The sequence below is a fragment of the Jaculus jaculus genome, chromosome 3 (genome assembly GCF_020740685.1).
Source record: "Jaculus jaculus isolate mJacJac1 chromosome 3, mJacJac1.mat.Y.cur, whole genome shotgun sequence".
NCBI classification, from domain to species: domain Eukaryota; kingdom Metazoa; phylum Chordata; class Mammalia; order Rodentia; family Dipodidae; genus Jaculus; species Jaculus jaculus.
Window position 1 is genome coordinate 172,016,260 of NC_059104.1, and position 13,987 is coordinate 172,030,246.

The following is a 13,987-nucleotide window of genomic DNA, read 5'->3' on the forward strand; positions in this document are numbered from 1 at the left end:
ATTTACTATGGGTGTTGTTTTATTTGTTTGTGGCATGTTTGTATTGTGTATATGGCATGTGCATATGTACCCTGTGTGCAAGCAGGCAGAGTCTAGTGTGTCTCCTCTGTCACTCTTCCAACGTGTTTCCTTGAGGTGGGGTCTATTATGAAACCTGAGAGCTGCGGTTTTTCTAGTCAGTTTGACCAGTATAGCAATTCTCCTGTCTCATGCCCCTTTCAGGACTGGGGTTGCAGGTATGATTTCTGGCTTTTTATGTTGTCATGGTAGGGGGACAAGCACTTTACCCCCGAAGCTACCTTCTCAGCCATTATTTAACATTTCTGAAGTTGAACATCAAGTATATACGCCAAATTCATACACGTTGATCCAGCATATGACTTCAGCAGTTTTCATAGAGGAAAAAGTAACATTCACAAGAATATAAATTAAATGCAGTAATCTAAAAAACACTAGTGTGATAGGTAACTGTACAGGACATTGCTCTTATATGACATAGAACAGTTTAAATTCGGCAGACTATTTTTATATTTCAATGAAAACTATTTTTACAAATTATTGAGAGGAAAAACATGAGGTATGGCATAATAGAGCCTTGTGTTTTGCACAAAATTACCTTGATTCAGGTTTTTTACTCAGAAAATAAATGTATAGATCATTTTGTTATGTGACCTCTGGGGAAGGGGAACTGATATGTCTTCTCCACAATTACATGACAGACCACGTATATTTGGCAGTTGAGGGCAGGTGCTCACACATATGCAATGAAGACTTTTCAATAGTTATTTCATTGGCTAAATATCTCAATACTTCCTACACATTGGACCTTTCCTATGATTTTTGTTCCCATTGTGAGTTTTCATTTTGATTGACTTGTCATGCAATGAAGAAATAAAATCAATCAAACCTTCTCTTTCTAATAAAATGATAGCTTTTTTGTTTCTCCAGTATAATAGGGTACAAAACACATATTCTCTTGGTAAGATTAGCTCTCTCATGTCTCATACCCCTTGAGGCAAAAGTAAATTTAAACACATTTGCTAGGATAATTTGGAAATTCCCAGGGTTTTTAAAATAGTAATAGAGCTTGCCAGGTACCCTGGAGACCCTCTCGATCCTCTGTAGAGCACCATCGACGTGAAGTAAGGTTCTACCACCAGGAATTCTGTGTCACACGGAAGGACATCCTGGGCAGCATCTGAAGGTGGAAAGGCTGTTCATTGTACAGTGAGTGAAGTATTTCACAGGTAATTCTTATCAGCTACTGAACCCTGAGAGCAAGCATTCAAGTAAATTGGTACCATAATCAGCAAATACTGAATTCTTAAAAATTAATATTTAGTATTTAATATGGATAGCTTGCTTCCATTGATAAAGGAACCAGGATAAAAGGGCAGAATTGTTGGGTAAGTTAAGTATATGATGTGAAGGTAGTACTGCAGAGTTTTATGTTTGAGAAATAATAATTGTTTAAAACTTAATTACTAATTTTATTTTCCATGTAATATTTATTGTATTCATTATCATTTTATTCAAATAGCTGGTTAATGCTAGATCTGCATATTGTGTTTTTAAATGCTGGGACTGTTGTAGATATTGTTATTGTTGACTTGTATTCATAACCTTCTCTGAAGTCCTAAAATCAATATCTGGTGAATTTAATCTGTAAACAAACACTGCATTTGAATACATCTATTTTAGAGCTGAGCTATGAAGAATACCATATGTTTGGTGCTTTCCACACAAGGCCCAACTTGGCAAAACATTTTCATAATGTTGAATTTATGCATCCTACTTATGTTTGTCCTTCTCTTTACAATTTCCAGGATAACCTTACAAGAGTTTTTGCTTTGTAATTATGACCATACAAAGACAAATTTACATTGCTTGATTTAAAAGTAAACTCTGATTTGGATACAGAATTATTCTACTGTTTTGAGACTTAAGAAGAAGCAACTTGACTCAAATTAACAAGAGGAAGGAGAGGTTTTTTTTGTTTTGTTTTGTTATTTTTGTTTTTCGAAGTAGGGTCTCTAGTCTAGGCTGACCTGGAATTCACTATGGATTCTCAGAGTGGCCTTGAACTCAAAGTGGTCCTCCTACCTCTGCCTCCTGAGTGCTGGGATTAAAGGCATGTGCCACCACGCCCAGCCGAGGTATTCTTTTTTTAAAAAAGAGGTGATGGAGTTTTTAAAAACATTTTAATTATTTATTTGGGAGAAAGAGGCAGAGAGAGAGAATGGGCCTGACAGGGCTTCCAGCCACTGCAAACGAACTCCAGATGCATGTGCCCCCTTATGCATCTGGCTTATATTGGTCCTGGGGAATTGAACCAAGGTCCTTTGGCTTTGCAGGAAAGCACCTTAACTGCTAAGCCATCTTGCCAGCCTGGGATGGGTTTTTTTTTTAAGCACAAGTTCTCTTTAAATTTACTGAATTTTTTAAAATGTTGTATTGTAAAATTGAAAACATATACTTTTTCCAAGCTAATATTTTTCAAAACTGTCCTTAAATTCTTATTTCTTAATAAACTTTTCTTTTGTAACCTGATGCTAATGATCTAGAAACAGATGTGAGTTTGGTATAGACCATTGAACCACATCTCAATGCAATACCTCTTGTAAGTTTTATTTTTTGTTCTGTCTATAAATTTAACAAGATGATATAACATAATATTGTAAAATATAAAGTTACATAGTGCAACAGAATGTTAACTCAAAGCAGGAGCAATGGAAGTTCCCTTTGAATAGCAAATATAATGATAAAGGGGAAATTTATATAGATCTTCTTATATCCATATGACACATTCAAAAAAACTATGCAATATAAATGATATCCATTTGTATATAGAAATTCAAGTATCAGGATGTAGTTCATATGTGCTGAGCTCATCACTACAACATGGAGATGGAACAGGGACTAAATGATAATATTTCTAAACAATTTTTCTTTCTTACGTTCCTCTTTTGCTTCCATTTGTATTTTTGTTTCAGTGTATTTCACAATTTATTTTTTATACTATTATCTTACAGTACTGTTTCAATGGAATACATAGTGCAATGGAACATATGTAGTTTCAATACAAAATCTTAGAATACACAAATAATGACATTTTATTATTAAATTTTTCTCAATGATTAGTTGTACATTTCAGCAAGAGTAACATGAATTTTCATTTTATAATGTTAAAATTTACATCTCTGTGTATTCATGCTCAACTGAATGCTATGAAGCCTCAGAAACAAATTTTATTTGCTTAACTTTTAGGCAGTATATGATATATTGTGCTCTGTTATCTCATAGAATTGAACCACATAGCACCATTTGAGCATAGTACCATTATTACAGATTTATTTCAAAAAGATACATAGAATGCAATTAGTTACATAGCTCAATCATTTTTAACTAAGTCAATCATGTTTTTATGCAGAAATCATTTATTGTAATGCCTATATTTTTTGTCAGAAAACAAATCTCAGAGGAACTAATAGTTTCTAATCTCAAATTGACTAAATTTATATGAATCAGAAGCAAAGAGACCCAGTAGAGAAAAACAAACAAATGAAAATTATGCTTTTTGTTGAAAGGGTGCTTGAAATGTGAAAGGAAGAAAATAGATTCAAGGATTTGGGAATCTTTGAAATTATTTTAAAAAATTAAAATAACATTTTGATAAAAATAGTTGTGAGGCCATACATCTGTTACTTTCATTTTGATTTATAGGTGAGCATAAGAGCCAATATTGTGAATATAAGACACATGACCTTGGACTCAACCTGGGTGTCACAAGTTTCTGTGATTAGGAGTTATTTCTTAAACTCAACCAGCATTTCCTTAATGATTAAGTTGAAAGAGAGGTATCAGGGAGAATATCCAAATCAAATACAATTTGATGACTTTAGATTCAGTGTTACTAAGAAACCATTCCTCAGACAAACCAATACCTATTTTAGCCAACTTTATTGAGCTAATTATTTATAGAAATTAGAATTTATCAATGTAAAAGAGTAAAATTTGATGACTTTTAAAATACATAAGATCATGGTATCACCATATCATTTCTGGTATGTTTTTTTATGTTTCTGAATGTTCACTCATGTACCTGTGAAACCAGATTCTTACAATATCTGTCCTCCTCCAATTTGTCTGACCAGCCTTCTGTCAGTCTGACTTCTCTCACCTAAGTCAGAAAATGAGACAGCAGTTGTTATTTCTTTTCCTGTATGCAATGTAAGTGATCAATTCTTGCAGTTTCATCTATCAGTAGGTTCTTTTGTGTCAAATTTAAATTTTGAGGATATATTATACTTCATTGATCCACTCAGGGGTACACATAGATTTGGCAACATTCCAATATTTTTAATATCATAAGTAAAGCTGCTATAAATAATTCTACAAATCATTATATAAACATGTATTTTTATTTCTATTCAAGAAATTCATAGGGTTATCCTTGTTTGGAAATATTCAGTGCATAATAAATCCATATCTACCTTAAAAAGAAAGTCTCAGATTGGTTTCCAGAGAGGGTATACAATTTCAAATACCATCAGCAATGTCTGAGAATTTTTTTAAAAAATAATTATTTTCTTATCTATAAGACAAGAACGAGAAATAGGGAAAGATAGAGAGAATGTATGTGCCAGGGCCTCCAGTCACTGCAGACAAACTCCAAATGCATCACTTTGTGCATCTAGCTTTATGTGAGTACTGGGGAATCGAACATCCAGGCAAGCGCTATAACTTCTAAGACATCTCTCCAGCCCTGACAGAATTTTTTGTACCATAGTCTCCTCAGTAAAATTTGGGCCCTAATTTTCTCCATGTCTTGTTTAATAAATTTATAAATTTTATATTTACCACTCCATGTGTAAAAATAGCTTTTTACTTCTTACTTGGTTCTCAAATTCTCTGACATGATTTCTCTGTCATAGGTTTAAAAGAATCTTGGACTGAAGTTCCACCTCCAGCTCACAATGTTGGCTTTGAACAATACTTCTAACTGGCCCACTTTTTCCTTCATTGGCATCCCAGGTTTAGAGGCTGCACATATGTGGATCTCCATCCCCTTCTGTCTTCTGTACGTGGTAGCACTTGGGGGTAATATTATTCTGCTCATGCTAGTTAGAGCTGAGCAGAATCTTCACGAGCCCCAGTTCTATTTTTTGGCCATGCTAGCCCTCACTGACCTAGGCCTTTCATTGTCAACAATGCCTAGTGTCTTGGCCATCTTCTGGTTTGATCTTCATGATGTAAGCCTGGACGCCTGCCTGACCCAAATGTTCTTCATTCATACACTGTCAACAGTAGAATCAGGGGTCCTGGTGGCCATGGCTTTTGACCGCTTGGTGGCTATCTGTGCCCCTCTAAACTACACCAGGATCCTCACCCACCTTACTGTTGCCTGCCTCAGTGGTGCTGCCTTTATAAGAGGAGCCACTCTCTTGGCCCCTCTGCCTTTTTTCCTCAGAACCTTTCCTTTCTGTGGGGACAACACCCTCTCTCACTCCTACTGCTACTATCCGGACATGCTGAACTTGGCCTGTGGGGATGTCACTTTCAGCAGTCTTTATGGATTGGTCTGTGTGCTCTGCACCTTTGCAGTGGACGCTGTCTTCATCCTGGTTTCCTATGTGAAGATCCTGGGCACAGTGATGAAACTGGGAGTTCATGACCACAACTGGAAATCGCTGCAAACCTGTGCCTGTCACCTGTGCACAGTGTTTGTGTTTTACCTGCCCCTCATCAGCCTGGCAGTTCTGCATCGGTACAGCCAGGAGACTTCCCCAGTTCTGTACACCACCATGAGCAACGCCTACCTGCTCGTGACGCCACTGCTGAACCCTCTTGTGTACAGCCTCAAATCCAGGCAGATCCAGGCAGCCCTGCGCAAGCGATTTGGGGTGCAACGTGTTGTTGCTGGAGAATGAGATTTTTGTGTATGTTAGAAAGTGCAACGATTTAAAAATGTTGTTCACCACCTACCGTGGACCAAATAGTATTCCAGGCACTATGAATTCAAACATGAAAACATGTTCGGGTCTTTTCATTAATCAGGGAATTAAGGTGACAAATATAGTAGGAATGCTTTTTTTAAAGGTGATAAAGTGATCACAAATGATGATTGATAAAGATAAGAAATCACACTAATAACTCAAGGTCCAGTGCCATTGATTTATGAGCTGAATGAAAATAGCATTACCACTAATGAGATGGGGGTTGAATCCTGAAGAGTACATGGCTGGTTTACAGATATACCAAGATGTCACATGGTTCTGACTCTCAATGTTGCATGAGACATAAAACTTCAACTTTGATGAAAAATATATGACCATACTTCCTAATAAGTGATATTCTGAGCACTGTGATGACTAGGAATTGACAAGGTGCTGTCTGAAAAGATATGTGAGTCTAACATATGGTTATACTTACTCATTTCCTTATTCACTGAGATTTTATATTTTACCCAGATAGTTTTTTTTTAAATTTTTTGAGCCAAGCCCAACAGACTGCCTTTTTATGCAAGAGTGCAAGAATGAGTCTTAGAGAGAAAGAGAAAGAGAGAGGGAGAGAATTGGTGCTCAAGGGCCTCCAGCCATGACAATTGAACTCCAGATGCATGTGCCCCCTTGTGCACATGTGTGACCTTGTGCACATGTGTCACTGTGCATCTGGCTTATGTGGGACCTGGAAAATCGAACATAAGTCCTTAGGCTTCACAGACAAGTGCCTGAAGGGCAAAGCTATATCGATTTCACATCAAGTGTGAATAATTATATCCTGACATTAAAAACAAATATGTATCTCTTCTCTATCTTCCCAAAGAAGAAATATGAATTATTTTGTATTCAGGGGCCAAATCTTTTCAAATGATAGTCCTATACACATGAATATCTTATAGGTATTTAGACTTAATTTTCTTTGGTAATAAATTTTAGAATCTTATAGAAGAAACAAGAGTTTGAAGCAACTTTGAGAGTTTTAAATTCATAAATTATATCCCAAATAATGTGTCAGAAAGAAGACATACTAGTCACATAGTCTATGTTGTACTAACAAAAGATCAAAAACAAAGTATGTAATAGCATAATTAGTGGGGTTGGGATTTTGTTTTATTTGCTATGTGAATGCAGATAAAAGTATAGCAGGATTGGGATTAAGAATTTCCATTGAGTCTGAAATTCCATGCATAAAAATAATGGAAGCTTAAAGTCTATTCTCATTTCAAAAATCATTCAGCTGGCTTTTCTGTGTTAGACCTTCATAGGATAAAAGAAGTTATCTCAAAATTAATATGGTCTTTGCTCTGCGAACCAAGTCATTTGAAAAACATAGCACTCACATGTTTAGGAAAATGCTGTTCAGAAACACTTTTACCCCTTTAAAATTATCAGTTTGTTAATGTTCTGTGTGATGAGTCTTTCTGGTCAGTCTCTGGGCTCTGTGGACGCTGATTTCCCTGTTTTGAGCATAGAGAACCAGGACCGTAGCTCAGCAGGTCTTCCATTGTTTTGAAGAGAAGCCAATTTTTCTTTGAGGAATTCCACTTCTGTGTGTAAGTGCGGAGGATCCCAATACAACCAATATTGTTATAAACTCGTATTCCACTGTTCCATCTAACAAAAAAAAATGAATGCAGTTTTTTTGCTAGAAATATGTTCATTTCTGTTTGGATTATGACAAAGGAAAAATTCAGAATCTCTTAACAGTCCTTAGTTATTTGGAAGCTCCTCTCATCTAAGCTATAAAGCAATGAGTAGAAAACAAATTAGAAGTACATATGGGAAGTTGATTCACAAAGAAGAAAGCACCTGCTACTAGTGATGATTTCTTAACTGCCTTTGAGTCTACAAAGTTCTATGCTTGAATGTGTCATATATTTTTCTATTTTACTTCTTTTCATTAAATAAAGTTATATAAATATGCCTTAGGCTATTTTATAATTTTAAAAAGCTGGCATTAATTTTCAGAAAGTTGATGTCACTAAAATTATTTCTTGTTAGTAACCACAAGAAAGATACCAGAAGTGATTTCTGTTGAAATCAATACATTAGCTCATTTTGTGTCTAACCGAATAGTCATGCTCAGCATTTAATGGAAATCCCTCTATTTTTCTCAAATATACTCTGTGCCTTTAATATCATTTTTGCCATTCCTTTGTTAACTAAAAACAATTTGAGGGCTGGGGAGATGGCTCAGTGTTTAAGACACTTTCATGCAAAGTCTAACCACAGGGGTTTGACATCCCAGTACTCATGGAAGCTAGATGGACAGAGTGGTACATGCATTTGGAATTCATTTGCAATGGCTGCAGGCCGCAGTGTGCCTATTATTTCTGTTTAGATCTCTTCCCTCTATCTCTCTCTCTGCTTTCAAATAAATAAATAAATATTTTAAAAATAATTTGAAATATGCTATTTTATATTTGTGTTCCTATCCTATTTTGTTCCAAAATTGTAATAAAATTTGTAATAAAATATCACACTGTCAAGATAAGAATCTTGGAATTAGCTTCACTAGAATAAGAAGCCAGCCTGCAAAAAGGTAAGTTATGCTTTTAGCAAATAGTGATAGAGAGTGTGGATGGAATTCAGTGCTAGAGCATTTGGTTGACATGACAGTCCCACACTGAGTTGATGGCTAGAACTGCAAAACCAAAGAAACAAAAATAAAGCTCAGCAAAACACTAGTCAACTAACATAGGTCACGGTGTAAGAAGTGTAGTACACTTGGATATCAGTAGATGGGAAACTGTGAGAGCAGAGAAATGTGACCACAGTTCATGGGTTTTTATCTACCTGCAAAATAAATTCTTTAAAATTAGAATAACAAAATGTTCAACAATAATATCAAATGTTTATTTCATTGAAGTCATTACATTTATTGCATTTATATTACTGAGTTATTTTGTATAATTTCAAAGATATTATTCTATTTCAGGATATTACCTGTCTTCATTTTCTTATTTTTCTTCACATTTTTTTTGTTGTTTGTTTGTTTTGGAGGCAGGATGTCACTCTAGCCCAGGCTGACCTGAAACTTATTTTTTAGCTCTGGTTGGCCTCAAACTCACAGTGATCCTCCTAGATTAGCCTCTGCAGGGAATGCTGGAGTCAGAGGCCTGGACTACCACACTTGGCTTTGTCTTCATTTACTTAATCATGTTTCTTACATACTTTAAAAAATGTTTTCTATGAGGATATCTTCTGGCAGTTTTATAATTTTATATTTAATTGTTACTGTTAAGTCCTGGTGTTAAAGTAACATTCATTTATTTCCATATGAATATCTTGTTTTCCCCATTAAGACTTATCAAGAAAAGATCAGTTTACCCATTGAGTTATCTTAGTACAACTATTCAATCAATCATGTCTCTGAATTTAGATATGGAAAAATGAATCTATTCCATTGATCTATGTGAGCAGTCTTATATTAATAACTATCCATCCCAATTGCCATGGTATTACATTAAAACTGAAAATACTTGTCAATTTTATGTCATCATCTAAAAATTTAACTGATGGCTCATAACAGATATTATTCCAATGAATTTTATATTCAGTATAAAATTTAGAAGATGATAAGTAGTCAGTTAATCACTGATTATTGTTTCACAATGTACACTTATTTATTGTAACTCATCTCAGGAAACAAGGGTTATCTTAACCTTAACTTTTGTTTTCCTCCTACTTACCAAGAAAGGTAAGAACAATTTTTTTGAAATGTTTGTGATAACTGGAATACGTTGGCTACAGTGGTCTTAGAATGTTATTAGTTTCTTGTGATGTGATGATCTGGTTGGTGGACATATCCAAACAACTCCCTTCTCAGCTCATTTACCCAACATATTTGGAAGTGTGGTAGGAGACATGTTTCACTATAGATGCACATGTTTATATGTAAATTTTTTATGAAAGTAAGAAAATAAGGAGGGAAAGATAGAGGAAGAGAGAAAAAAAGAAAGGAAGAGAGAGGAGAGAGAAAAAGAGCAATAGGAGAGAGAGAGAAAGAAAGAGAGAGAGATTTTTCACACAATACCATTGGGACAAAAGCAGAAGCAATAAATACTGTCCTGAAAATTCATTCTGTGGAACTGCAGTGGCAGCTTCACTGGACTGCTCGAGCTATAGATTTTGAGGTAAACTGAAACATTTGAGTGCTTTAATATCTGCCTAGGATATGGATGGATGATAAGTTATTAATAAGAAAATTTTACAGATGTTTTTCCCTGCACACTAACAAAATCTTTGTTGCTAATAAGACATTTTATTGTATTAGTTTACTCTTGGGTAACATTCATTTGCTCATACAAGATACTCCAATAACCGTATTGAGAGGCCATGGGTTCCAGGACATGACTTTATATTGTTGGGGAAAAAAAAAGTTGTTGAGTAAAATCTTGAGTATTTAGTGCTGTACCAGCGACTAACAAGAGAATGATGCTAACACTCTTCCAACAACAGCCTGAGCTCCTCCGCTTTTAGATGTTGTCAAACATATTTTCCCTAGTAGACAGAAACCAGGCAAGAATGTATTTCTTTTCACCCAATTTTTCCTTCTCAAGAAATTTTCTGCTTACCTCACCTCCTCCCTGTTATTTTAGCTTTCCCACTAAGCGTAATGCCCAGGTTTCAATTTCTACGAACAGCAAAGGTCAGTCTCTTGGTCTCGCCCTAGAAATTTCTTCATATAGGTATTTTTGAAGTCTTTATTTTGTCGTTTTCATTCCAAACTCTTGTATCTTTGATTTTTAGTACATTACCTGGCAATGATCATCTATGCCTAATGTCCTCACCTATGTGGTAATGACTAGATCATGTACAAACTCTGCTTAAATTTAACAGTTTCTGGGTGTCGTGGCATACACCTTTAATCCCAGCGCTTGGGAGGCAGAGGTAGGAGGATCGCCATGAGTTCGAGGCCACCCTGAGACTACATAGTGAATTCCAGGTCAGCTTGGGCTAGAGTGAGACTATACCTAGAAAAACAAAAACAAAAAAGAAAACAGTCTGTTCACATATATTTCTATATGTTTTTTTAAATTTTTACTTATTTGAGAGAGAGAAAGAGAAAGAGAGAGAGAGAGAGAGAGAGGAAGAATGAAAGGGCATGCCAGGGAATCTAGCCACTGCAAACAAATTCCGGATGCATATGCCACCTTGTGTGTCTGGCTTACAAGGGTACTGGGGAATCAAACCTGGCTTCTTAGGTTTCACAGACAGGTGCCTTAACTGCTAAGCCATCTCTCCAGGCATGTTCACTTATTTTAAAGCTTTTATGATCAAGATTGAGAAAAGATCATCTAATTCACGTTTTAAAAGTATGAAACTGATGATGTAACTAGATTTCATATGTTATTTTTAGTAATCATGGCTATGTTAATGAAGATAGGATACATTTTTAAACTATTAGGTTGGAATCAAAGAATACTTACCAATGGATGTACAAAGCTAGAGGATTTGATCAATGTTCAGTAAGTGATTAAAATGATAAACAAGTACATTATAAAGGAGAAAGGACCACATGCAGTTTATAGCAATGAGATTATATAAGGTACATTGGGTTGCAGGTTAAAAAGATTGTAAAACCTGCTCCTTTTTTTGGAAATAGTATTTTAGGGGAAGCAGGGAGGACTTAAAAAATAGGTACCTTTTAAATAACTATTGGACTGTACCTATGAATAAATCAGAATGTATCATTCATGTAGTGAACCGAGCTATGAGTATTATCCTGACATAATTAAAACTTAATTATTTCCATTTGTATGAGAATGGACATAACCTTATAGCCTTTAGCAGCCATGAAATACAGGCTTACCTCCATCTACCCTTCTCTGAAAAAATATTCTTATAGTGTTCATATAATTTTCCTTACTTATTTTGATCATATGTGTAGACAGTATGTATAAACCTTTCTTTCTTGTTTATTTTTGTAAAAAAAAAAAAAGCTTGATTTTATACTCCCCCAAGTCCCCATAATGTCTCCTCTCCACATCTTCCTTCTCCTTTCACCTTATTTATCAATTTTTGTTTGGCATTATCTTGACTGGTATTCACATTGCCTGAAAAATACTTTCAGACTGCATATGTTAACTCAAAATTGTAATACAAGCACACCAGAGGCTGAATCAGGAGGACTGCCTTGAATTCAAGGCAAGCTTATGATATAGAATGGGTCTCTGTCTCAAAAATGAGTAATAGTCATTACCATGGTTATGTATTTTGTGTTAGATGTTTACTGTGTTAACTCCTAGAAGTCTTCCTAGCTACAGTTGGATTTTGTATCAGGGGCATGTTCTTCAATGAGGCTCTAAAAAAATTTATCACTAGGCCTGTGAAAGAGAATATTTCTAAAATATGAGTAAAAGCACTCATTTGTCTTGCAGTCCAGAAGTTACTAGCAATCATATCACATTTTAGCTTGTTTTAGATCTGAACGTGGAACTTATGTATACTTTTAAAGATGTCTTATTGAGAGTTTCTTTTTTGTTTACTTTTTTTTGTTTATTTTGTTTTTCAAGGCAGGGTCTCACTTTAGCCCATGCTGACCTGGAATTCACTATGGAGTCAAAGGGTTGCCTTGAACTCATGGCAATCCTCCTACCTCTGCCTCCCAAGTGCTGGGATTGAAGGCATGCGCCACCACGCCTGGCTCTGTTTACTTTTTTGAATCCATAGTGTCAAGCACATGTGATACAATGGGGTGAACCCCTGAGGCTTATGTAAAATTTCAAATTAGATATATTTGTTGTTGAAGAAGAAGCAAACTTCCTTTATGATCACTCTGTGATTTACTCTGCTATCTAGGTGTCTTTCGCTTTCCTTTTTTATTTCTTTTTTTTTAATTTTCTTTCTTAAAAAACTTTTCTTTGAGGTAACTGGAAACATCCAGTTACCTTGTTTTTATTGGGCTTTCTCATTTGTTTTCTCACTTATTCAGACATTCTTTCAGTTTCTGACTCTACCACACTTTTCACTTTTTTCTTACTTTTTTGACAATCACAAATCCCACTTCATGAATCTTTCATTTTTCCTGGTTTACACAACATTTTTTTGGAGAACAATCTTCAAGAATTTCTCAGTGTATTTATTTCAAATCTTTCCATATTTTATGTCTGAAAATATCCTTGTGTTTTCCATCCTGATTAATTGGTAACTAGATATCTATAGATTTCTAGATTTAAAATAAAGGGGGAAAATGATTCTTTCATAGGAGGGAAGCATCATTTCATTGCTTATGTCATTCTTGCATACAAGAGAATAATTATCCCAGAGGTGGGCATTGGGTGCCTTCCTTGATCGCTCTCCACTTTACTTACTGGGGAAAGGTCTTTAACATGAATCTATAGCTTGCCAATTCAGTTACTTTAGCTAGTCATCTTGCCCCAAAGACAGCCAGCCCCCATCTCCCGAATGCCACGGTTATAGACAGGTCACGTCAGCACTCCCACCTCACATTTCCATGTGTGCTGGGCATCTAAAGTTCTCAGGACATGCAGCCCGAACTTTCTCTTCTGGATCAGCCATCAGTTGGTCATTGCAGAAAGTTATGATGACAGCTCTTGAAAACTAAGTGTTCTGTGTTAAAAATTAAATGATTTTTAAAATATTACATTTCTAAACAAACATGGAAAATTAATCCATGTTGTTTCCTTTCTAGGGAATACATCTTCACCTTGGAATTTGTATGGTTATCTCTGATTCTTGTTTTCTTAGTAAATTTGAAATCTATTTCTATTTATATTTGACATAATTACTTTCAATTTTTTTTACTATGTAATTAAAAAATCATTTGTTCCATTTTTTTATTTATTTACATACATGTGCCTATATGTATGGGTGTGCCAGGGTGCCTTGCCATTGTAAACAAATGTCAGATGCCTGTGCCACTCTTTGCTTCTTGCTGATATGAGTGTCTTGGTAATTGAACTCTGCCTTCCAGGCTTTGCTATGTTTTTATAAAGTCTTGTTTTGTATTGATTTTTTTA

General features: G+C 35.2%; 1 protein-coding gene across 1 annotated transcript; it reads left to right on the forward strand.

The window, feature by feature from the left end:
• The first annotated feature begins 4,976 nt into the window (after positions 1-4,976).
• Positions 4,977-5,930, forward strand: LOC101597452 (olfactory receptor 51I2-like). The gene has a single exon (XM_004650958.2). The coding sequence runs from the start codon at positions 4,977-4,979 to the stop codon at positions 5,928-5,930; it is 954 nt and encodes a 317-aa protein (XP_004651015.2).
• Positions 5,931-13,987: the final 8,057 nt, after the last annotated feature.